The sequence below is a fragment of the Ictidomys tridecemlineatus genome, chromosome 12 (assembly GCF_052094955.1).
Source record: "Ictidomys tridecemlineatus isolate mIctTri1 chromosome 12, mIctTri1.hap1, whole genome shotgun sequence".
Classification (NCBI taxonomy): Eukaryota; Metazoa; Chordata; class Mammalia; order Rodentia; family Sciuridae; genus Ictidomys; species Ictidomys tridecemlineatus.
In genome coordinates, this window is record NC_135488.1 from 37,143,049 (window position 1) to 37,168,748 (window position 25,700).

General features: G+C 41.9%; 1 protein-coding gene across 3 annotated transcripts in view; it reads right to left on the bottom strand.

Annotated features, from left to right (window-relative positions):
- The window catches only part of Tmem131 (transmembrane protein 131), a 159,562-nt gene that overhangs the window by 13,353 nt on the left and 120,509 nt on the right, over positions 1 to 25,700 (bottom strand). For all 3 annotated transcript variants that reach the window (XM_078028503.1, XM_005339599.4, XM_078028504.1), the window contains 14 exons: positions 25,524 to 25,628; positions 23,581 to 23,667; positions 19,794 to 19,946; positions 19,619 to 19,694; positions 19,332 to 19,449; positions 16,698 to 16,836; positions 16,284 to 16,393; positions 15,749 to 15,815; positions 13,282 to 13,433; positions 12,859 to 13,001; positions 12,251 to 12,437; positions 10,907 to 11,092; positions 9,998 to 10,156; positions 9,024 to 9,619 (listed from right to left, as the gene is read on the bottom strand). In XM_078028503.1, coding sequence (XP_077884629.1) covers positions 9,024 to 9,619; positions 9,998 to 10,156; positions 10,907 to 11,092; positions 12,251 to 12,437; positions 12,859 to 13,001; positions 13,282 to 13,433; positions 15,749 to 15,815; positions 16,284 to 16,393; positions 16,698 to 16,836; positions 19,332 to 19,449; positions 19,619 to 19,694; positions 19,794 to 19,946; positions 23,581 to 23,667; positions 25,524 to 25,628 — 2,278 coding nt within the window. The remainder of the gene's footprint in view (positions 1 to 9,023; positions 9,620 to 9,997; positions 10,157 to 10,906; positions 11,093 to 12,250; positions 12,438 to 12,858; positions 13,002 to 13,281; positions 13,434 to 15,748; positions 15,816 to 16,283; positions 16,394 to 16,697; positions 16,837 to 19,331; positions 19,450 to 19,618; positions 19,695 to 19,793; positions 19,947 to 23,580; positions 23,668 to 25,523; positions 25,629 to 25,700) is intronic.

Consider the following 25,700-nt stretch of genomic DNA (forward strand, 5'->3'; position numbering starts at 1 on the left):
TACTTTTTGCCTCCAAGTCTTTATCTTCTTCTCATTAACTTTTAAACATGCTGCCCTTGACTTCTGTTCTCGGTGCCTTCATGGATGTGATTTTGGAAAGTGTCAGTGACCTCTCCACCATGGAAGCCAGGGACTCGCCTCCCGTCCACCCCTGGCCCAGAGCACCTGCAGAGTCAAGGCCTCTCCTGGCCTGCTGCCAACACCGTCACTGCTGGACTTCTCTTCTGACAGTTTTGCTGGTGCTCCTAGCAATCTGTCCTCTTCCCCTTCTATTCTCCTTGGGGGCTCACTTTAAGCAATTCAAATCTAAAATGTCTAAAACTAAGTTAAATACACTAAATCATCTTTCAGGCTCTCAGTCTATAATAATATTTCTTAAGCAGACACACTTTAGGATAACCCAGGGAGCTTAAACAAATACGTGAGAGATTCTGAATGAACGGCTCTGGAGGGGACAGTGGCATACGTGGCACACAGTTGCTCTAAAAAAATCTTCCAAACACAATGGCCCAGGCTGAAGTGGCAGCATAGAGACACTCTGTGCGTCTCCAAGGAAGAACAATACCCAGCGTGAACCTGGTGACAGAGGAGGGGTCTTTGCAGGGCAGCATGTTCACCAGGCACTTACCACAGTGACATGAATGTCCCTGAGGCCAGCCGCCCTTCTCTTCCTCCTCCTCCTTCAGTGGCCCAGTAGACTCCAGCTCAGGGGCTGGCTCACCTCCTGTGGTCACCAAATCCCTGGTGACATTCCCCTTTGGAGGCTCCCAGCTTTGCCCCTTGGGCTCCATTTCTCCCTCAGTCTCAGCACCATGAGGGCAGCGCTCAGGCCTCAGAGATCCGTCGCCCTCTACCAGCGCTAGCCGCAGATGTGGGGCTGCCGCTGGTTTTGTGCCATGGAAGAAGGACCTGCACCGGGACTCGCTACCCTAAGACCAAACTCTTATCCCACTTCGGGGCTTTCTAAGTAACTGACCTGGGCCATGAGTGGGTCCAAGTAGACCTGACAGCTGGAATGGGAGGCCTGCAGCCGAGGGCGCTGCTGGTGAGATCACAGTACGCTCGCTGGAGACTCTCCAACCCCACCTGAGTTTCCCTACTCACTGGAGCCAGACGATCCCCCAACAGGAAACAGAAACCCCCTTAAAAGCACCCAGAGGCCTAACAATTTGGCGAAGACAGAGTAGATGTACTTTTCCTTATTCTTCCTGTTAATAAGCACATCTAAAATCCCTGGGCAGTATATAAAATAAAAATAAGCGTAATAAAGTTCTGAGAGGAGGAGAGACGGTGAGACAGACGGTGGCCCAAGGAAAGGTATGGCGGAACGCTCCCTGAACTTTCTCCTTGCTACACCTACCTTCCCCGCGAGCATCAATGCACACAGGCAAAGCCCCAACAAAGGCAGGAGGGGCATCCTGGAAGACAAGAGCCTTCTTCCCTGCCAAACACCATGTGCTCTCACCCCAGCATGCCAGCCAAGGCTGAGTAGAAGCCCAGACTCCCTCTTGCAAGGCCATCACCAGGCCCCCAGTATGCCTGCCAGGTTGGTGTCAAAGAGGACATGGGAGGGAGCAGGGCCTTCCGTCTCAGCCAGGCCCCTGGCTGGGATAACCACCTTCCCCTCCCTACTGGGTGGCGTGGGTCAGGACATCCTCCACTGCCCGCTGTGCTGACAACTCTAGTGCCCAGAACCCCAACCCCACCCAGCAGCAACGAGGAGTCTCCCCACCCTCAGGTGCCAACAGGGGACAAGAAGCAAATCAAGACTTGTAACACACCCTGGCCCCTTCCCCTGTCAGAGCAATGTCAGAGAAAGGCATCAATAACAGGAAGTCTAAGAAAGAGCCAAAGTCTCAGAACATCAAGACTCCAAGGGTCCAGGTTTCAGTCTAGTCATTCTTTATACCAAGAACCAGGAACCTCTCAAATTAAATGAAAACAAACAAAAAACCCAAGTGACTGATGCCAATGCCAAGGAGACAGATATGTTAGAACCATCTGACAAAGACATAACTGTCGTCCTAATGAAGCCAGATTTACAGATAGATAGCTAGTTAGGTAAATCGGGTCTAGTAAGATAAATAAAATGAAGCCATTACAGAGAATGGAGTCCAGGAAACCAGAGCAGCACCTGGGGGAATTGAAATATTAATGTCCCCAAGGCCCAAACCCATCCTAAGGAATTGCTAATGAAGCAGCTCCCAGCAAACAGGGAGGTGCTAATCCAAAAGCTGCCCCAAGCCCTTCTTGCCCAGATTACTCCTCCAGCCCACCTGTCCCCCACCTTTTGGGCCTTCCCACTTGCATTTCCATCACTGCAGGACAGAGGGAAACAAAGGACAGGAGTGGGGAAAGCTGAAAGAAGATCTTAGCTATAAAAAAGGGAAGACCCGCCCCTTCCATGGATTATGCCTTTTGGGTCCCCTTCTTCCTCCGGGGAGGAGTCTTTTCTGCTGTCCTTTAATAAAGCTTCCACTGTGTACTCTATACTGGCCTTGGCACGTGCTTCTCTGGCGTTATACTTAAGCATTCGGGAAAGTAACACTAAGCAATCACAAACACGTCTGAAATAAGCAAAAAACTGGAGGCCTCAGCGAACAAATGTAAAATGCAAGGAAGAACACTTAATGAAAATCATAGAACTGAAAAATAATTGAAATAAAAGGCTCAGTGCGTGGGCTGAAGAGTAGAATGGAGGAGACAGGAAATAATCGTAAGCCTGAAAACAGAAAATAGAAATTATGAGCGAAAACAGAAGAAGTAAAGAAAGGATCTGTGTAATTATAGCAAAAGAGCTAATACTGTGTTATCAAAGTTTCAGAAGGAAAGGAGAAACAGGAGAGGCTGAAGAAGAACTCTAGAAACAGTGGAAATGAAAATGTCCCCTTTCTGGGACACAAGACTACAAATAAAAAACAAAAGAGAAAACCTGAAGCAAGATAAATGCAAAGGAATCCACACCAAGACGCAGCAAAAGCAAACCTGGGAAAACTGAAAACAAAGGAAAAAAACCTCGAGGTCAGCCAGAGAGCAAAGCCGCCTGCTTCATCTATAGGAAAAACAATCAGGATGACAGCTCTGTTTTCAGAAATCATGGAGGCTAGAAGCACTAAAGAAAACAACTGTTACCCCAGAACCCTCCACCCAGCTGAACACATCCTTCAGGAGCTTCCCGACATGCACAAATGAAGGAAAACTAAGAGAATTTGAATCCAACTGACCTGCTCTAAAAGAAGAAATAGAAGAAGTACCCAAGAGAGAAAGGATAACAAAAAAGGAACATGGGAGCATTCCCTAATGCACTCCAAGAAGGAGTCAGCAAGAGTATGGGTAGATCAGACAGGCTTTCCTCAGGACTTGAGTAGATTCTGAGTTGTGCTGGATGACTGAAGCAAAATTCTAACATTATCTGATATGGCTCTAAATGTATGTAGTAGAGATATTTAAGACAATTACAACTCGCAAAGGGCAAAGAAACATAAAGAGAGATAAGGTTTCTATACTTCACTTAAACTCGTAAGACGACCCCAGAAGACTGTGACAAATTATGGCCATTATAATGTAATACCTAGGGCAACTCCTAAAAAAACTATAGAGAGAGATATTCTAAAATATGTTACTGCCCTAAAAAAAAAAAAAAAAGTAATCCACAGGAAGGTAGGAAAAAGAAAGAGAAAATGGAGATTCAAGAGAAAACAAAATATAAAGTGATGGGTTTAAAGTTCTAAAACATCAATAATTATATTAAAAGTAAATGGTCTGATTATTAATTAAAAAGACAGAGACTGGCAGATTGGATTAAAAACTACGACCTAATTTTGTGCTACCTATGGAAAACTCATTTCTAATATAATGATATAGGAAAGGTAGAAGTAAAGAGATGGAAAAAAATGTATCATGGAAACATAAAAGCAAGAGAGGCTACATTAATAAACTTCAGACAATTACTAGGGACAAGGGAGAACATTATATAATGATAAATGGTCAAGCTACCAAGAATATACAGCAATCTTAAATGTATATGCATTACTCAGAAGAGCTGCCAGCTATGTAAGAGAATGAGAACTGAGAGAGGAATCCACAGACAGCTGGAGAGGACAACACCTCCTGTCAACAACAGATAGAACAACTAGATAGAAAATCAGAAAGGATCTGGAAAAAAACAACAATATCATCCACTGACAGAAATCTAATGGACATTTACAAATTATTCTCTAAAAAGAAAAAAAAAGGGGAGAATGTATATTCTTTTTAAGTGTCCACGGATCGCATGCCAACACAGGCCAAATCCTGGGCCATAGAACAACCTCAACATATACGGAAGAACTGAAATCATTCAAAGTTGTTTTTTCCTAACATAATGGATTCAAACTAGAAGCAGTAACAGAAAATCTCTGAACACCTGGAAACTAACAAAGCACTTATAGGTAAACCATGGGCCACAGAAAGTCTCAAACCAAAAACATACAGAACTGAATGGAAGTTCCACATGTCACAGTGACACACAGATACAGAAGGGTTCACAGGGAAACCGAGAGCACCAGGAGCATATGCTAAAAAATGGCCTCCACCCAACAACTTAAAAAGAGCAGGTAAGTAAAGCTAAAGGAGCAGGAGGAAGGGAAGAGTAAGAGTAGGTGCCAAAAGCAAAGCCATTAAAACAGGCAGTGGACAAAGGTCAAAAAACAGAATCCAAGTCTCTGAACCAACACACCTCTAGCAAGAAAAAAAGAAAAAAAAAAAAAAAGACAAATTACTGATATCAGAAATAAAATGGGATATCACTAAAGTTATTTATCCAAAGTAACTACCATAGGGATACATATATTCCCATGTTTATATCAGTACAATTCACAAGAACCAAGTTATGGAACCAGCCTAGGGGTCTGTCAGCAGATGAATGGATAAAGAAAATGTGACGTATGTACACAATGGAGTTTCCGTAGCCATAAAGAGAACGGAATGACGTCATCTCCTGGATGGACACAACTGAAGAACGTTATGCTGAGTGACATAAGCCAGACTCAGAAATCAAGGGTTGAAAGTCTGGTCTCATGTATAGAAGCTAGAGAGGGAGGGAGGGAGGGAGGGAAGGAAGGAAGGAAGGAAGGAAGGAAGGAAGGAAGGAAGGAGGGCAGCACAGTATAAGAAGGACCAGGGGCAGGAGGAGTGGGGACAGGGAGGGCAGGGGATGAAATTGACCAAATCATGTTTTGCACAGTGCGCACATCACAATGACCCCACTTTCACGTACAATTACGATGTACCAATGAAAACCACCACAAAACCCCAATCAGAAGGAGTCAATAGAGTAGAGGAGGGGAGCAGGGAAGAGGGGAAGGACAGTAAGGGCAAGTAGGGGGAATGAAATGGAACGATGACATCACAACAGACCCAGCAGGACGTAGAACACACTGACAAAAACATGATAAAAGCAAAAACTCTACCATATAATACATGCATTCTTTTTTTGTTAAAAATTCAAGAACATACACAAAGAATTAAAGAACATACACATGCACACACACACAAAGAATTAAAGAACATAGAAAATACAGGTCAAGAGCAAATGCTTGTAATACACACTCTAATCTGAAGTTATTAAAGCCAGTTACCTGATCTAACTGGCTCCTAACACTTCTCAGAAATTGCGCCACGTATGTCCTAATTGCCAGTCTCCATGGGACGCCAGTCTGCCCTGCTCAGGCTGGCCTCGAGGGGCATCTGGCTATGTGTGACTTCACCTGCTCTCCTGCAGGCTGGCTGCCTCCTGGTGCGTCCTCCCCCTCAGCAGACCAGGGACAGCAGCACCACGTCCTGCCTGACAGGCACCTGCGTGGTAGCTACCTCTGTAGCACAGGTGAAGGCTACTCTACATTCTGAGGTGTCAAGTGGCAGCTGAGGGGTGATTTTTTTCTAAAGCCACACAGCTGGAAAGAGGCAGAGCCAGGGCTGAATCTGGGCCTGCCTGATGATGGGACCTGGCCTCAAGACACTGCACCACGTTGCCTCTCCCTGCCCTTGACAAAGCTACCCACCAAATCACCAAGGCTGGGAAGTAGAATGGCTGCAGATGCCACCATTCTTCAGTCACCACACACCAAGAACCAACCTCGCCAGGTTTTGGGGCTTTCTCCGATTTTAACCTTCAATCCAGAAATGGCCTCTGTCCAGTTTGTGTGTTCTGGGTGGGAGAAACTGAGGAAGAACAGAATGTAATGACCATCCCTGCCCAGCCAACCGTGAACAGGGGGCATTCCTGGGCACCTTCCTCCAGAAATAGCGGCTAGACGGAGGAGAAGAGAATGCTGGCCGGCCTATAAGCCGTCAGCCAGGGAAGGCAAGATCAGGGAGATCAACACAAGAACTGAAAGGGAAGGCTGCTGAATGTCCCCAAAGGTTCAACATCACAAGAATTTCTGTTTGAGATCCGGGGTGGGGAGAATGATCTGCTTCTAAAAAGAACACGTGCACATTCCAAGTAAGCACAATGACATGCTCAGGGCGAGTCTGTGAGGAATGACGAAGGTTCTCTCCAGCTGAAAGAACGGTTTCACCACACACTGTTCTGTGACTCCGAGATCCATGTCCACCTTTCAAAGTTGGTAATTTTTTTGGGGGGGTAGTTCTGGCAATGGAAGAAGGGCCCTGTGCCTGCTAGGCTAGTGTTCTACTGAGGGTGAGCTACATCCTCAAACCTAAAGTTCATTTTAGAGACTGGTTTTCTACATTTATACTTCAATAAAAACAGTTATTGAAGGAAAAACAAAATATATTCTGACTCCTTCCTTTTTACCAAACAGCAACAGCCGGAAGGAAATTAAGTAGCAGGCCCCCTGCCTCCCGGGGGTGCAGTCCCCACTCCATCGGCAGATTGCTCTTTGGAGGGTACTCTGGGACCACCCTAAAAGCCAAAGAACAATTTTTTTTTTATCTTAAAAGTCAAGATATGTACTTTCTGTTAATAAGAGGTTAATCAAAAAAGGATTTCTGAGGCAGGAGGATTGTTGAGTTCAAAGTCAGCCTCAGCAACTTAACGAGGCCCTAAGCAACTTACCAAGACCCTGTCTCTAAATAGAATATAAAAATAGGGGTTGTGGCTCAGAGGTAGAGGGCTCGCTGAGCATGTGCGAGGAGGCCCTGTGTTTGATCCTCAGCACCACATAAAAATAAATAAATAAAAGGTACTGAGTCCAATTACAACTAAAAAATAAATATATCAGGCTGGGGTTGTGGCTCAGTGGTAAAGCGCTTGCCTAGTGCAGGCGGGGCACTGGGTTTGATCCTCAGCACCACATAAAAATAAATAAATAAACAAAAATGTAGGCATTGTGTGTCCACCTACAACTAAAAAAATAATAAAAAATATGTATATATTAAAAAAGGGGGGAGGCTGAGGATGTGATTCAGTAGTTAAACATCCTTGGGTTCAATTCCTTGCACTAATTAAAAAAAAATAAAGAAAGAAAGGAAAGAAGGAAGGATTGGTTTCTGTAGAACTTAATAATGTTCAAGGGAACATTTTACTGTTTAACAAACACAAATGCATGGAATTTCAATATAGCCAGTCTTCACATGACTGGGACTAAGATGTTCTGTAAATGAAAACTCCTAGACACTGAATGTCAGGTTTCTCCCCACCTCTTAGGGCCACGAAGGTTCCTGTTCCTGTGCAAACAAAGGCAAAAACTCCTTGGTGAACCAGCGAGGAGGAACTTAAATATAGTTGGGGTAATATAGTATTAGCACGGCTGCCTCCAAAGAGGAAGGAAGATGCACAGTTCATGCTGTAAAGGGATAAAGTTGAAATACAAGTAGAGGTCACTGATAGGTTTTCTTCATTTTGGTTGTAAAAGTCTGGCTTGGCCCACCTATCTGAGTGGCACGAGAACTTCCAAGATGGCTTCCATCCCACCTCCTAGTACTTCTGCCCTGGTACAATATGAGTATGGGCTGTCTCTTAGAGAATGGGCTGGACCACATGTCCAATAATCTGAAAAACTACAGAACTGTTGGGGTGTCACTCCCAACATTACCGGCTTCCAAGCTGCTAACCTTTGTCCTTTCCTGTCCTTTTGATTCTCATTTGGTTGAGCTGCCCTTTGGAGGAACCACCTCAGGCTTCTGGCCATAACCAGCAAGGAACCGGGGCCCTTAGTCCTACTGGGAGAAGTGTCTTGTGCCTGGGAATAAGTGAATACTGCCATCAACCCCCTACATGAGCCTGGAAGCAACTTCAGGGGAATCTTAAGGTGATTTTTAACCTCGGCCGACACTTTGATTGAAGGCTGAGACAGCCAGAGGACCCAGCTAGCTACACCTAGACTCCTAACCCAGAGGAACCAAGAGAAGAAAATTCTGGTGGTTTAGGTCACTAGGTTTCAGGGTAATCTGTTCCCTTGAAACAGGCAGCCAAGATAGTATGCGGAACTCTATAGCAGGGCTTGGCAAACTTGCTCTATGCCAGGCGAGATGGTTGGTTTTCAGCAGTGTGGGCCAGACTGTCCCTGCAGCGATTCTGCTGCTGGAGCAAGAAAGCAGCCACAGATAATATGCAAACAATGACTAAGGCTAAATTCCAGTAAAACTTTGTAAAAACATGGTGATTTGGCCCATGGGCCGATTTTGCCAACCCTTGCTCTAAAGTAGAGTGAAAATCCTATTTTTTGAGTTATAAGACAGATCATCTTCATTTATCACTGTGTTTAAATGATTTTAACAAAAAAATTAATCTATCATAGCAATATAACAATCACAGGTAGCTGAAAAGGAAAGTAGCAGATGTTCAAGAAATTTCTGAGATGGAATCTAAGCTATATAAAGCTATCTTTCTTAACAAATGAACACCTCCATCTGCACTGTGATATGTTATAGCTTACACCGTCCCAGAGAGAAACCTGAGTCAGAGAGCACCTGCAAGGGGAGCTGCTCATGTGGACCCCACCAGGATACCTCCTGACTGCCCTGGCTTCCCCTCACATGCCTTGCTCCTCTGACCGTGGGGACAGATGACTGATTACCTTTGCTTTTTGACAATGGTGATGGCGGCTGCTCTGTAAACACTTCTAGGGGTGGGGAGTCATGGTGCTCGAAGTCTTTGTCCATGGCTTCTATGAGACTGGTGATGTCCGAGTCCTCCGAGCTGTGCCTTGTGCTGCTGGCACGTTCTGGGTGGGTGGGGTGTGCGAGGGGGGCGGGAGACAGCCGCTCAGGCTGCGGCTCCTGGTGCTGAGGCACTGGCGGTGCTGGAGGCTGCGCATGCTGCTCCAGGGGGCTGTGGCTGTGGTGCTGCCCACTGTGCTGGTTCTGCTTTGCCCCTTTGGACCTTCTGCCTGCTGTGTGACCCTGGGGCGCTGCGTGTGCCTCGAAGACAAGGGGGCTTGTCTTGCTTGCCGACTGTGAGGAGGCTGCTTGTGCAGAAGTCCTGCTCGAGGTACTTGAATTGCTTTTGGCTCTGACGTTTTCCACGTCAGCTGAGTTTCTGTTGCTGTGGCCGCCGTGTGGGTGCATTGACGAGCCACAGTGCTTGTGATTCCCTGCACCAGGCCGTGAAGACGAGCCTCCTGCTCCACAGAACCCCCTACTGTGACTGGGGTCACAGCTGAGTGTATTCAAGCTGCAAAAAGGACCACTGCAGATCAGCAAAGCGTCACCTACAAAATCTAATATTAAAATAACTTATTCCATCACAACAGACACCACAAATAGAAACTAAGGGAAAAAAACATCAAGCGAGGGACAATTCCCACAACTTTCTAGGTTCTACTTTATGTGAAAAGTCAGTGATCAGAGGGTACCTGAACCTTAACCAATGTGATAAAGACATGGCTTCTGGGATGAACGCTTAGTAACCAAAGGCAACCAGGGTTTTAAGTAATTAGAAGTAAGGTTTTGTTCCTCCCAAACAGAAAGGAAGACATTGTTTAGTTTTTCTTGTAATCATATCAGCCAAATCCATGCCCACTAGAGAATTGATTGCCAGTGTGTGACATACTTTCCTTCAGATGAAATACCAACGATTCTCCTGAGGTCAAATGGCCTTCCCACATCAAAGGGTGGGTTTGAGGCCTCAAAGGATAGTCGCCGTCGAAATGGCTCCCAAATTCCTTGAGCTTCCAAATAGGCTGTTCCAATTACCAAGAGAAACAGTGCGCTGCAGGGTACAGGAGGTGGATAGGAGGATGGATTGTTAGTGCAAGAGAAAAAAATTAGCTGTTAAACAGTTTTTGGTATGGTGTAGTATGATATAAAAACAAAGCTGTTGGTAGCAATCCTTAATGGGCAAGGCCCAAACCAAAGGTCATGGATAAAAATGTGCACGCAAATTTTTATAAATGGCAATTTTATATGGAGTGAAATAATTTTACATGGAGGAAATAATTATTTGTATCAGAATGGATACCTGAAGGATAATTTTTCTTTTATTGAAAAAAAAAAATCTGAGTTACAACTGTCTGGGCCAACTTTTCCCCTTTGTGCAATGTAACTATGTAAACTAGTTTGGGAGAGGATATCTGATTCTCAAAAATATACAAAGAAATATGTTGTTAAAAAAATGGGATGCTGGGGACTTAAAAATATTTATAATCAGTTTTATGTTGCTTAAGCATATAATTAAGTATATATACCCAAATCTAGCAAGTACCTGGCAAATTATGAATTTTTTTAAAGAAATCAACAGGTACTTAATTTGATTCTCCACTTTCAAAGGTAAATGCTTATACATGCCACTGAGGATGGCTGAGCTCTAACTGCTCCTTCTGGTATGGCAGTGTGGCAAGGGCAGAGCTGTGTTTGCTGGCAGCACATCCTAGCTCTCAGAACAGTGACCAGCACACAGCAGGGACCTGATAAGTTGTGTCCATCGATGAATGAAATCCAACCTCAAAAGAAGACACAGTACCTCATTATTCCTGAGATGATGATGTACAGAGCCAGCTCCCAGTTGGGCCTGGGGAGGGCCTCTGCACAGGTTGCTAACATGTGGTACGGGAGGGACGCATTTAACACAAATACAAACTCAGAGCCACTGGTTGTCACAAACTTCAGTTCACGAATCACTCTAGAAGCCGTGAAATCAGGAGTAAACCTAAAACAGAGGATGGCAGTGAGGCCGAGTTAAAAAACAACAGAGCACAGCAGTTCAAGCTGACAACAGCCCCATGAACCCTAAAGGCTCAGCACAGAATCTAAGGGTGGTACTTAGGAGGTTAACAACAGGAACAATTGCATTCTGTGGATAATTTTGAGGAATTACGTAAAAAAAAGAACAATAACCATCTTCTCAGACATTAATTCAGGAAGTGTGTCTGAGCTTCTTTGCCTTTCCTCTTCTTTATCTAAGCTGCATTCCCAATAATGCTTTGAACAAAACAAAAACCCACCCTAGAACTGGAGACCGTTCCTCATTGCCTGCAGCTCAGTTTGCTGTCACAATCATCTTATTTTTTGTTACCTGAGCGTACCTTGAGGATAGGTGTTTCATTACCTCATTGTACTTTTCGTTCAAGAATTAAGCCTCACATGTAGTAATTTAGCCACTTATTAAGTAAGCATCACAGAAGGGCTTGAAATTATTATTCAATTAAGGGGTCAGAGTTTATAACAAGTTAGTTATCAATTAATTGTTAAAATATGCTGCAAAGCTGGGCACGGTGCTACATGCCTGTAATCCCAGCAGCTTAAGAGACTGAGGCAGGAGGATCCCAAGTTCAAAGCCAGCCTCAGCAACCCTAAGCAACTTTGCAAGACCCTGTTTCAAAATATAACTTAAAAAGAGCTGGGGATGTGGTTAAGCACCTCTGGGTTCAATTCCCGGTACCAAAAACAAAAACAACAACAAAAAACTACAATTCTTACTGATCAGGCATTAAAATGGTCTTCTAAATTAAGGATTGCCCATTCTTAGTCTGCAAGTTAAAACTATACACATATGGTCCAAGTCTCTGTTCTGCGACTGGGACACTGAACTCATCCCAGCATCGTATGCTAAATAATTCTGAAGTTGGTTTCTAAGATTATCTGATTCACCTGGGATACAGAGGAAGTTTTACTACTTTGAAAACAAAGATATAAAGAAATACCTTAGCTGAAGATTAAGTGGAAAAAAAATCAAATGAATAATTGTGGATAAAGACCTTTTATTATCTATAAATACAAAAATATCTTTCTTTGCAGTATCTGACTCTAGTATAAAAAGACAGAAGTTAGTGATTCATTATACTGCACCTTATAAGAAAACACTTACAATATGATTATGTCCTTTGAGGCATTGGCACTTAGTGCAAACTCTTGACAATTAACAACTTTAAAGCCATATCCTTCACATGAATATCCACTGATTTCAATGGTTTCTACGTGGACTTGAAGTTGTCCTGTATTCTCTACTTTAAATGTTCTTTTCAATGTGAAATTTGGTTCTCTTAGTTTTAAATCTAAAGGAAAAAAATCAGAAGTGAAGATAAATGTTGCTATTACAGGCTCCCAGTGCAAAGGATAAGCACATTCTTCATGAACTACAACTGTATCCCACACGCCAAGGAGACCAGCCAGTGCTCAGGTCTCGTCGGAAAGCACTCCACTTTTCTATGTTATTTTAGATGGCAAAAGTTTTATTATACTTTACTTTTTACCCTTAAGAGTGAATGATCTAAGGTATGTAATGAGTATTGATACTTTAAGTCTTTTAAGATCCAAATCAACAAGACTGAATGTAAGACGCAGGCCTTCCTCAATGGCTTGAGCACCTTTCCTATACACAGGTGTGCACTGGAGGGTCTGTCCTTACTCCTGGAATTATTGCTGTTCAAAGTGTGTGCTGCAATCTGAGCCCTCGGCACTGTCGGGAATACTCACTGTCTGTACAATCTTTTAACAATGCTTCTGTGATTTTGAAGCGTAAGGAGCTTCCTGGGCCTGGAAGCTTGCCTGCCACCCTCAAGTTCTCAGTTGTTCCTTGTCCCTGGACCATCACAGCATCCATCACAGTCAGGTTATTTCTAGACAAGAACAAAAATCACAATTTTTTTCTCCCACTAAATCTGCACAATCTTTTGATCAACAATTTCTATAGTTATGTTGTAACCCATGACATACAAATTTATACACTGAATTTTAATGGTGTAAAATTTTAAATACTTAGAGAAAATCAAAAGTTTGTTATTCTTAAGAATCACACATGATACTTCAGTAACATACTACTCACATTTCTGAAGGATAAACATAAGGACTTTGATGTAAATACTAAAAATCAATCCATATCCAGACGACGGAACCTACCTCACTATGATTAGTGAAGAAACAGTTCTGTTGTGAATTGGAGTAAATTTTACTTTGACAGATTTCTTTTCTCCAGGTTTTAAAATTAGGTTTAAAATTAAATGTCGAGAGAGGCCCTCGGTAAATCCCGTTGAACTCTGCAGTGGATGAGCCTTGAATCAGTGGGTAAACAATAGGAGTCATTAAGATATTTTCTGGAAAATGTTTTTCCCTTACCCTGTCTAGAGCACAGTAGTTCCTCAAACTGATTATGGCTGTGCCCTTCACAATTTAGGCACTGGTCAGCTGCACTCAGGGATGAGGAGCCAGTGATGGCCTTCACATTCTGTGTGAACCCCAAAATGGGCTTTGCTCCCAGGCCACCCGAGTCCTCATGTTTGTGTGAGGCATTTATTCTCGCATATAGATATCTTTAGTCTTAAATACAACACATCATAGAAAAGGACACAGAACTAAGATGAATAGCTGAATGCGTCAGCACAAAGCAAACAAGCACAATGACGATTGGCACCCCAGACCCTCGCAGTGCTGCCCCGGTCACTGCCGTCACTCCTTCCTTTGATGGGAACCAACTGCAGAGGCTTCAGGTTGCAGCAAATGTTTTATTTGCAACCATATTGCCAATTTGTATCAATCTTTCCTTGAATTTTATTTTGAAAACTAGGCACATAGTTGCTACTTTATAAACACTCGATTTGAAACTTTTTAAAAAGTGTAGCTTAATTTAGTATCTAAAATATTACGCTTTGATGGCCAGTAATAAATAGTTAAGAAACATTTTTTAAAAAAATTAAAGAACCCATACTTCACACATAAAGACACATTTCTGATTTTTAAGATCAAGTTTACAACTTCTAAGAGAAGGGCTGGCAACACTTGGCTATCGCTGAGTCATATCCCCAGCCCTTTTTAAAAAATTTTGACAGGGTCTCCACAAGTTGTGTAGGGCCTTGCTAGGTTGCTGAGGCTGGCCTCGAACTTGTGAGGCTCCTGCCTCAGCCTCACAAACTGCTGGGATTACAGGCATGTGCCACTGCGCCTGGATTAGGTATATTTTTATCACACCCTTCAACAAAACCATGCATCATGACACTGAATGAAGCAGATAAGAGAATCTACTTGTTTGTTAAATCAGAGAGCCATTACTGAGATTTGCAAAATGTTAAACAACCCCTTCTTGCAAACCAAATTTTTAAAAATAATGTTAACATCGACAACATTTTCATGTTATCTATGTTAAATGGAATAGGTTTGTTATTTTAAATGAATGAAATCAATCTTCCAAAGATTTCCCAGTTTTAATTTCTAATATGATAAAATATTAAAATATTTAATTCATGAAAAAGAAACCTCTCTAGCCTCTTTAATAATTTTAGGAGTATAAGGGAGTTGCAAGACCAAATATTTTGAGAACACAATTCCACAGCAGTGTAAAAAACAGGGATAGAATTTATTCTAAGCTCTTCTCAGGATCTCCCCTAGAATTTCCTTAGAACAAATTTTTGAGGTCTAGAGAGTATTCATTTGTTTTTCCAAATACTACTTGTATGCAATTTTTTAAAAAAAAGATGAATATTAGCTCATTTACTTCTTATTGTGTATTTTCTCCTTTTAAAAGCAGAGGAAACAAAGTTCTGGTTATTCTTCTTGATAACCTCCAATAATAGTTGGTCACACTTACATTTTACAGGCGAGAAAAGCAAAGTACAAAAATATTCCAAGACAAATGTCCAAAACTAGAATACATGACTGTCTGAACATCAGTCTAGGGGTTCAGCCATTAAGCTATGCTACAAGATGTCTGATTTGACAAAGCTAATGAGCAATTCCTAATCTGCAGTTGTGATGAATGATGATGGTAAGGACAAAGGTTCTGGAGGCCAAGAGGTGGCCGCCACTCTGCAGGAGCCGTGGCCCCCAGTGCTGTCTTCCTCCACAGCAAGGATGGTTCGTGGGCATCCAAGCTGGATGAGAAAAAACAGCCTGGTTCCTAGAACAAGCCGGTTTATGTGTGGGCTTATTTATTCAAGATGACCTACTGAGCAAAAGCCGTGGATACCCGTGCCAAGCACAGATACAGCCAGCCACAGGTCGTGAATTCAGGGAGCTTGCAATCTTATTAGAAAGCAGCCAGAAGAAAATATAAATGACCAAGCTCAATATTTTGATGCTTAATCAAAATACATTATGCTTCATCTGTATATGCAGTCTTAGAACTTCTGGTAGCTACTATGACAAACCTTCAGGGGTTTGTTGTTTAATGCTCATGAAAAGGAACCTTCTGCTCAGTATAGGCCTTACCTTCATCTAAATCCCACCCACTCTTTCCAGTTTCTCATCCTTTAACATAATCATCGGGCTGTTCTGACTTCTTCAGTAACTCCCCTTCAGCTACCCTGGAAGGTGGCCACAGGTTTCTTTCACATTTGCACTGACACTATGCCATAGCAGGCCTCTGGATACTTACAGTGTTTCTGTAGACTTGAAATTCTAGTGTTCTCAAATCTATCTTTGCTGTCTTACTCAAGTTAAACCTGAAATAAAAAATGTATAAAGACATCCTCATAAACAGCTTCAAAATTAAGGGGATTGTGGAATACTGATCAAGTCTGTGTTTTATTTGCTAATTATCTTTCAGTAGGTTTGGGGATAAAGTTTACAATTGATCCCAAAATGTTAAAGACTGCATCTTGTAATTAATCTGTTCATGTTTTACAATAAAAATGTTTCAAAGGTTCTAGCTGCTTTCACTTCACAAATTTGTCAGGAGGGAAGATTCACACTGCCTGAGACTGAAAGCTTTTCTAGATGCTTAATGCAATATCAACTCCTCTCCCAAGAACCCTCTCTCAACTTTACAGATCCAGAATCTAAGTTAAATCTATTCTAGCAGTATGAGCTACAATATAGTTTTAATTAATCTGAATAAAGACGCAATGAAGTTTTAGTTAATTTCTATATAATACCATGTAGAAACATTTGACATTTAAAGCAATGCTTACCTTGAGACTAATTTATCTACAAAGACTGAAGGGTTGGAATATAAAGCCAGAGGAATAACCTGAACATAGACAGGAACATCTGCAGGATTTTCTAAGGTAATCTCTTCTTCCTTAAACAAAGCAATGAAACATTAGATGAAAGGTTTCTACATCAAGAATAAAATTATATTATTAGTTCTTATAGCAGTGATGAGCTTACTGCCTTCTCATGGTGAGTAGGTCACTATTGGTGGCAGAGCCCAGGGCCTGGCACCCTCTACCCTGCATCCACAATTTCTCACCAGACACTCCTCTGAACTGCTAAACTTTGCAATATCCATTCCAGAAATACACAACTGGGTTTTCAGGTTAAGAGTGACTACTTTACAATACTAGTGCACATTTATAAAACTCAAAGTCACCTGGAATACTTACTGAAGAGCAGTTTGTATTGGTGAGCGGGAACTTCAAGTGCCGGGGGGAGCTAAGTATGGAAGGCCAGGAGAGCTCGGCAGTGATTTTTGATATTATATTTTTTTGAAGGTCTGTATTTACTTCAAATATAGCACTCAATCTAGAAAAACAATTCGTAGGTCACTGTATCACAATGAAATATGTGAGTTTTCTGAACATAAGAAACTCTACAAGACTTGTGTACTTAAGAAAATTTGTTCTGGATGACTCCAAAATATACAGGTTTATCTGCTCTTACATTTTAGCAAGTTTTTTGTTTGTTTTTGGAGGGGTGGGGGTACTGGGGATTGAACTCAGGCAGAGGAACTCAACTACTGAGCCACATCTTCAGCCCTATTTTGTATTTTATTTAGAGACAGGGTCTCACTGAGTTGCTTAGCACCTTGCTTTTGCTGAGGCTGGCTTTGACTCATGATCCTCCTGCCTCAGCCTACCGAGCTGCTGGGATTAAAGGCATGCGCTACTATGCTGGCTTACCAAGTTTTTAATGCCACAGAATGATGTCTGTTTTGACACACAGCGATCATCTGTACTTTACACTGAGCGTGTCAAGGTTGACAAATCTTAGGAACAGTTCTAATAGTGTTAGTGTAACCTGTGTAAAGCTTGAAAAATCTTTTTTACTTATAAATTCAGTAAAAAGCCGGACAGCATTAGACAACATATAGAGAAGACAAGCACATAAAGGTAGTATATGATGTGATGGAACCCTAAAGGATCTATGCCTGGGGGAAAGATCTGGACACCATAGCCAGGTGCTAGGAATATCTTCAGCAGAACTAATGAGACAGCAGTGCATTGCTTGGCATGGGATTCTTTTGGCCCTTGAGATAAACCCAAACAAAATCCTCACATGTAATGAAAATGTCAGTCGAAGAAGAAAAATGTGAGGGTTCTGAGTAACGTTCAGACCCTCATTTGAATAATTCCCTACTTATGAGTGTTTATAAGCCAACTGTCCAGAACTTAGAACTAATTATAACTGGGGTTACAACCCTGGGACCAAATACTGGAGCTCATTTAAATCCAATGCTATCAAACTGGTATCGTTGGACACTGCTAAGAGATAGGCTTCATAAGAACCCTAGAAGACATTCTCTAACACACACAGTGATGAGGGAACACAAAGGCAGGAGCAGGGAGCACATGGCAGGCAAGGCCAGCATTTGCTGGTCACGTGGAGAGGTCCCTGGGGCTGCTGAGCCCAGGCCAGCATGGTGAGTCATTCATTCATAACTGGTGTTGAGATTTGAAGCCCCGTGCACTTCACAAGCCTGTGGAGAAACAGGCTACAAAGGACAGCTTTGGTGAGCTCCTTGCCCATCTATCAGAAGTCTCCTTTACTCATTTTAACTATTTTAAAGTAAAAAATTTAGCTTTCTTTTTTTATATATTTATTTTTTAGTTGTAGTTGGACACATTACCTTTGTTTTATTTATTTTTATGTGGTGCTGAGGATTGAACCCAGGCCTTGCACATGCTAGGTGAGCCCTCTACTGCTGAGCCACAACCCCAGCCCTAGCTTTTGACTTAAAAAAGCTTTTTGCAGCAGGTAGTTTAGAAAATCAAACCCTCAGATTCAACTGGTAATGGTTTGAGAACTTTATATTACTCTTAAGTTGAAATATCTATGTTCTGACAAATATATTTCAAATTAGCCAATTAAGAAGAGCATTTTTCATTATTTTATTATTATAGACAAATGCTTTTCTCAAGTATATGAAAAGATCTGATTTCTATAGTACCAAATAATTATATCTTTGCTTTTGAATTCAGATGCTGTACTAATTTTCCATTAGCATATTTAAATTTTTTTTCTTTTTTGTAGAACTGGGGATTGAATTCAGTGGTGCTCTACTACTGAGCTATATCCCCAGTTCTATTTATTTATTTTTTAAAATTCTGAGACAAGATCTGTTGCCAAGGCTGGTCTGTAACTTTTCATCCCCTCGCCTCAGCCTCCCAAGTCTCTGGGATTATAGACATGTGCCACCGTTCCTGGCTGTCATGTGCATATTTTCTACCTGCCAAAGACACCATGGAGAGCTATCTGACTTGGGCCCTCCCCAATAGCCCAGCACTTTGAAAGGAATAAAATACACACTGGGTCTCAAGGAATAAAATCCATACTGGGTCTCCTGCCCTGGGAGTAAAGGTAGGGGTTTTTCTTTGTCTTTCACAGGCCAGTGGCAGGTAAAACCTTTTTCTTCTTATGCAAATGACTGTGTCTAAGGAGAACAAGGTAGTCTCCCTCATAATGACAATTTCAGATTTTTTTTTTTTAATTTTAAGAAAGCTCCACACTGCACCGCCTGTCCACTTCCCTGGAAAGACTTCCATGTGCCAAACACAAGGGTGGACTTTGAAAGAGAAAGGCTTTGATTAAAAGAGTCTGTTTGGAGGATAAAGGCAGCAGAGGAGAAAGGAGAAATAAGATAGTGTGTACATTTCTGAGCAATGGTAATTTAAGATGTCTCACTAACAACCTTCTGAAGATCAGGCATATTTTCTTAGCTATAAAGTAAAGTAACCTCATAGAAAAATGCAGTGGCATCTACAGCTGAGATGCTGTAAATCTGTGGCAACCCCACTCACCTGTGGCCTGAACTTTCCTTTATTCCCATCCAGGCTTTGAATAGAATCTGGTGGGAATCCCAGTCGGCCTCCCACGCATCCTCCTGCATGGCCACCCCGGGCTGCACCTTGGGTTCAGCTACAAGGGAAACAGGTGATGAGGACTCGCTCCACACTGCACCACCTGTCCATTTCCCTGGAAAGGCTTCCATATGCCAAACACAGGGGTGGACTTTGAAAGAGGGAGGCTTTGATTAAAAGAGTCTGTTTGGGGGATGAAGGCAGCAGAGGAAGAGCAAGGAACTTACATTTGGATAGAAAAGGCAAGCCAACGTAGCAATGGTCCCCACACTGCAGTCCAGGATCAAAATAAATGTTTGCAATCTACAAAGAGGCATATGAGAACCATGAGTCCCCAACCCATGGAGGGGCACAATATCAAAACAGTCACGGGGGTAATTCTCAAATGTAATGTTTCCAAACCTTTGACTTTTTCCCTGGCTCCAAGTCTTCCCTGTTACCCCGTAATCGTTTGTAGTAAAATCGCACATCTTCTGACAAAGATCGTATTTGTTGTATCTTTACCTTCTGTGAGAAGGAATTCATAATATTTAAACTTTGATGAACTATTTTCCCCTGCAGAAAGAAAAAAAAGAAAACCCAAACTCAGTTGTGTATGGTGTGCTTTTCCAAGATCACACACTTTAGAGCTGACAAGCATATTCCCAGGAAACCATAGCCCAAAAGACATTCATCAATTGATATTTTCTAAATTTGTAATTGAGAGGAAAACAAAAACAAACGCCCCACCAAAACCCCCCAAAACTTTGTTGCTGTGTTTACAGCATTTTACCAACACACTTCAGAGGAGGAGTCTGTAGAAGGAATTAACATGAAAACATTCAAGACGCAACTGACATACTGAGACAGCCAACCAGGTACAAACGAGGTAGCTTTAAGGGAGAGGCACTCTCAGTTTGTTAAGCAAGGCTTGTTTCTATCAAGGCAGGGCTGCCCCCAAATAACTGAATTCTAAAACATAAAATCAAACAAGACAAAAACACAGTTTTTTCTTAAAAGACTGTCTTAAAAAAATAAAATAAAAGCATTACTTGAACTATCAAAGATAAATCAGGTGATCTTATAAAATAGGTTATGATGTATCTTATCAAAGCAGCACATAGATTAAATTACTAAAAAAAAATCAATGACTATGCTTACTAGCTGCAAGTTTCTTGTTATGATTTTGTGCCAAATTTTAAATGAAAAATGATTTAAATAATCCTCAATAAGAATATTACAATCTTACATTTTCTTTTAGTGAACACAGAATTTTATCTTTTGATGCATGTGATTCCTACCCATTTAAGGAAGTCTCTAAAATGACAAATGCACTTTATAAAATTTAGTATTAAAAGGCTACAGAAGTTAAGAATGTGCCGTTGAAGAGTTGGGTGAAGGTGACGCTGGGACCAATACTCCTCATTTCCAGGCTAGTGAGAAAACACACCAGAAGGACCCCAGAGGGCAGGGTCCGTGGGCTGAGGTGGGAAGAACCTTAGTCCCTGGTGATAACTGCTCTCCTCGTCTCTCAGGGGTGCAGTGGGCATCCAAACAGGTAACAGACAAAAATTCCCCTTGGTAATTCTACCCAAACATAAAGTATTAAGCACTAATTTTCTGAAATGTTTTTTTACTCAGGTATTGTTTCCATCCTTCCTCTGACAAAGAGATTGAAAGAATCTGGTAATATGTTAATTTGTAATTGCAAGCAAATATTTGGTCCTGAGACCATCTAAAGACTTTTGAGAGCTTGAGCTGAACAGCCCTAAACTGATGCCTTATTTTATACAGATACTTCCTCTTTACTCCCCTGCGGGCCTTTTCATGATCTCCTTTAAACTAATTATCCTCTTCTGGGATTTTAATTTTTTTCTTTTTTACTTTTTTTTGCGGTGCTAGGGCCTCATGTGTGCCAGGCAAAGTACTCTGCCACTGAACCACCTTAGTCTCCTGGGATTTACACAAAGATTAAGGAGATGACTGACTGAGAAGGTAATTGAAGGAGAGAACAGGTACTTTTGGATAAATAATAATTAAGTCAAGAATTCAACATATAGTCAGTACAAAGTGGAATCACAGGAAGGTGAAGTTTTAATTAAGACCCAAACTGAAATGTGTTAATTCAACATTTATATTTTTAAGGAGCTAAATTTTGAATTTAGGTTTCATTGTATATAGAGCTGAGATTCTGCGATATCTTCTGCGTCTCCCATCATAGGAAAGAGCCACTTCTACACTTGCCCTGATGTCCTAAATTGACTGTGCCATCTTCTGTATTTCCTTTTTTCTTCTCCCTGTTCTCTAGGTTCACTCCTCCAGCAGCCCCGCCCGGCCCTGTCTGTGTGACTGCACCAGGACAGCAGGCACAGCTCGGCCACCTGGCCTGAAGTGCCTCCTCTGGCCCCTGTTCCCTCTCCACCACTCTGTTCCTTCATCCATGCAGTATCTACCTTAAGTAGCGCCTGTCTTGGGGAACACAGACCCCCATTCCTTTCCTAGAGGTGTCAGTCTCACTTTGGAGGACCAACTGGTAATGAAATATTTACTGCACAATATGAGGTCTCCTACAAAAGAGAGAATTCCAAAATATTCTAGGATCACATGTAGAACAACTAACGTTATCTAGAGGGGTCAAACAATCTTCAAGAGCCTTTGGAATCCTGAGCCTATAAACCTGTAAATAAACATAAAACATTATGATCACAATTAACAAAGTAACTAAAAATAATACTGATTCAATTTAGAAATAGAGGTTTTAGTGTGTAGGTCTCTAATGTCCAACTTCATGTGCACAATCACACAACATATTCATACAGGCCAGCTTATGTGGATATACAGTTATGCATTTGTACTTATTTGTGATGAAACTTTCAACTCTGTTGGGCTTTGCAATCAGAAGAAAGTCTTCCTGGTGAATAAAAACTAGGTGGGCCATACCTTTGTTTTAGCATTAAGAAAACCAAAAATGTTGTTAGAAATGATTTTTTAAACTGATTACACATTTTAAATTGATTATACCTTTATTTTGTTTATTTATTTTTATGTGCTGCTAAGGATCAAACCCAGCGCCTCACATGTGCTAGGCAAGTGCTCTACTACTGAGCCAGCCTCAGCCCCCCAATTTCTTATTAAGCTAAATTGATTAAGTCTGGCAATTATTTGGATGGTGCCTAGTGACATTCTGACCTCATTTTTTCAGCACTGATCTGTAACTGCCTTCCTGAAACAAGAGTGTACCTTTAAAAGCAGAACACTGTCCTATGTTCTTATATGAATGCATGACCGGTGTAACTGCACATCACATACAGCCACAGAAATGGGAAGTTACACTCCATGTACGTATGATACATCGAAATATACTCTACTGTCATGTATGACCAAAAAGAATAAATTTTTTTTTTTAAAAAAGTGCTCAAATTAAAGTTGAAAGGTCATGGCTTAAGAAGGAGAAATCCTCTGGAAAGGAGATGGAGACGACAATGGAACCAATTCATGAAGATATGCAGTTGTTTGAAGGAAGAGGAGCGGGAACAGTCCAGGCAGAGGCAGGAAAGGGCGTCCCCCCTCTGCCTAGCCCTCATTCACTGCACCCCGTTTCCTGTGGACCCAACCAGGCTCTGGGTCGGCCCGAGGCACTCCACAGTAACTTCCACATGCATCCTGCGTTTCCTTCTGCCTCAGAGACAATCTTTAGAATTCAGCTTTGACCATGTTAAGCCTCTACTCAAAACTCCCTGCACATAAATGCACCTACTTCTCATGCTGTGGCTCTGACATGTCATTCCATCCTTTCTGTCCATCCTCACTAGGCTGGACAACCCACCACTGCCTGAACCCACAAAGAGTGCACTGCCTCTGCATCTCTGCAAGGCTGGCCTGGCCTGTGCATGATCTTCCCACCCCGTCCACTCCAGACAGACGCTCCACGCCAGTCCCACAGCACTTGGGGATCAGACGTGCACTTCTCTGTCAGCCTCTCCTTGCCATCTTTCTTAGGGTAGCCTTGGAACGCTGCCGTGCATCCCTGAAGAGAGCCCACTTCTCTTTATAGATTAAACACTTCTTGAAGGAAGGGACCATTTCTTATTCCTTTTCTAAAGAATCTGGTTCATTCTTACCTTATAACAACTGCTGAGTCCTAGAAACACAGAGGTAAAGGCTAAGGAAAAAAATTAGCCAGAACAAATCTGTAAATTAAGTGTCTTACTGGGAAGGATGGAGGAAGAACCATCTGCTTCGGGAAGCAGGTCAGGGAGCCCACGGCAATCACGGCCTTCACAGGAATTGTGAGGATCTGTGGAGCGAAGAGGCAGAGCACAGTGAGCACATGCAAGTCAAGGTGAGCTGGACAAGCACGGCATTGCTTTGGGGGCAACAACAACAAAAAACTTCTGGGAACTTATACTGGCAATGATCTGCTCAAAACCAATATTAAAACCCCGGATAATGTTGAATCTCCATAAAATATAATAAATGTCCATCTACTACCCAGTAATTCAATGAAAACATAATTAGCAAGACTACATAACGGGGAAGGAATAAAGACAGATTTTTCAAAATACAAGTATTTTGAAGATTATTAGTTGTAAAAAGAAAAGTCTAATTGTACCCCTAAAGTAACATGTATAAAAATCCAGCATGTTTATGTGGCTCTCTATTTTTTGTATATACAAACAGATATCAACTGAATGCAGTGGTGTGTGCCTGCAATCCCAGCTACTCAGGAGGAGGGTGGCAAGTTAGATGCCAGCCTGGGCAACTTAGTGAGGCTCTGCCTCAAAATAAAAATTAAAAGGCAGCTCAGTGGTAGGACACCCAGGGTTCAATCCTCAGTACAAAAAAAGAAAGAAAAAGAAAAAAAAAAAAAGAGTTGAACATTCTAGGTTTAGAACCCCAATTCATGCTCCATTCAGATCACAAGTGAGTTACTGTGTATTCCCTAGGCTGGTCTCCAACTTGAATCCTCCTGCCTCAGCTACCCATGTGGCTGGAATGTGTTCCCCACAGTGCTGGGCAAAGATATTCACTGTTAATTCTTATTTTCATCTGTATAACAAACAATTTTCTTAATTCTGAAAAGTACTTATTTCTACCATGAATGGCAAGTATGTATTTCTCACTTTCAGAGGTAATTAATTTGAAATATTCCCAGCAAATCACTTATTAAATAGCCGATTCTGTTTATTTTGCAATGAGATTTCTCTCAGGCAGGGGTTGTGTGTGTTAAAAACACATAGAAAGGGCTAGGAATATAGCTCAGTGGTAGAGTGCTTGCCTTGCATGCACAAGGCCCTGGGTTCAGTCCCCAGCATCACAAAAAACAAAAACAAACAAAACACATAGAAGGACCAGGGTAGCAACTGGTTGGATTTAACAGTGTTGGACTTCCTAAAGAACTTCTAAGTGTTACATTAAAACTAAGTGTAGCAGGAATACATTCACTCCAGCCTTCACTGAATGCAACATAAATCCCACAAAGAATCTTATTTAAAAATCCAGTCATCTTTTTGTCTCTTGCCTGAGAAGGACTCCTGTACATATTAATGTGAGGAATCAAATGAAGACATATTTCCTGACTTTACCCTCCGTTTTGAGAAGGTCACACAGGAAGACATTTATGACTGTAGCAGGAAATGGTACTCTCCAGCTCAGGGGTCTGGTGGGCTTGGGGGCAGTGCCTGTGCCCACCATAAGCTGGGCTCTATCAGCGACTCTGCAGGTGTCAAGGACACTTTTCTAAAGTTTCTTTTTTGGTTATGAGCGTTGGGTTTCATTAGAAAACTAGGAGCAAATAAATCAATCTTCTATAGATAATTCTGAAAAGCTCTGTTTTTGAGAAGGTTGCTGGAAGCCTGGGTCCCTCTGCTCCAGCCCTCACCAGCTCTGGCCACATAGGAACAGAGGTGCTGAAGGAAGAGCTCTGAGCCAGAGGACCACACCCGCCCTGGGTGGCAGTCGTGTGTATAAAAGCTCAGTTTTATAGATACAAAACTGATAAAACTTTATGAGTAAAATTTAGTTCTGTTTCTATAAAAATAAAAAGTCTCATAAATATATTTTTTACATGAGTTAAAAATAAACAAAGAAAATAAAAAGGGACTGGATTATTCAGAGAATCCCCACTGCCACGACCCCCCACAAAACCCTTACCTCATAGTCTGTTGTGATCTGTATGGCTCCATCATGAATCCCTTCCAGTTTTTTTGCAGTAAGTTTGACTCTGAAGACTGCAAAATAGCCTGAGGCTAATATTACCTGCATGTAGTAAAAATGACATCACTCATTAGCCCTACAAATTCAAGTTTCTATGGAAGTGGACAGGAAGCT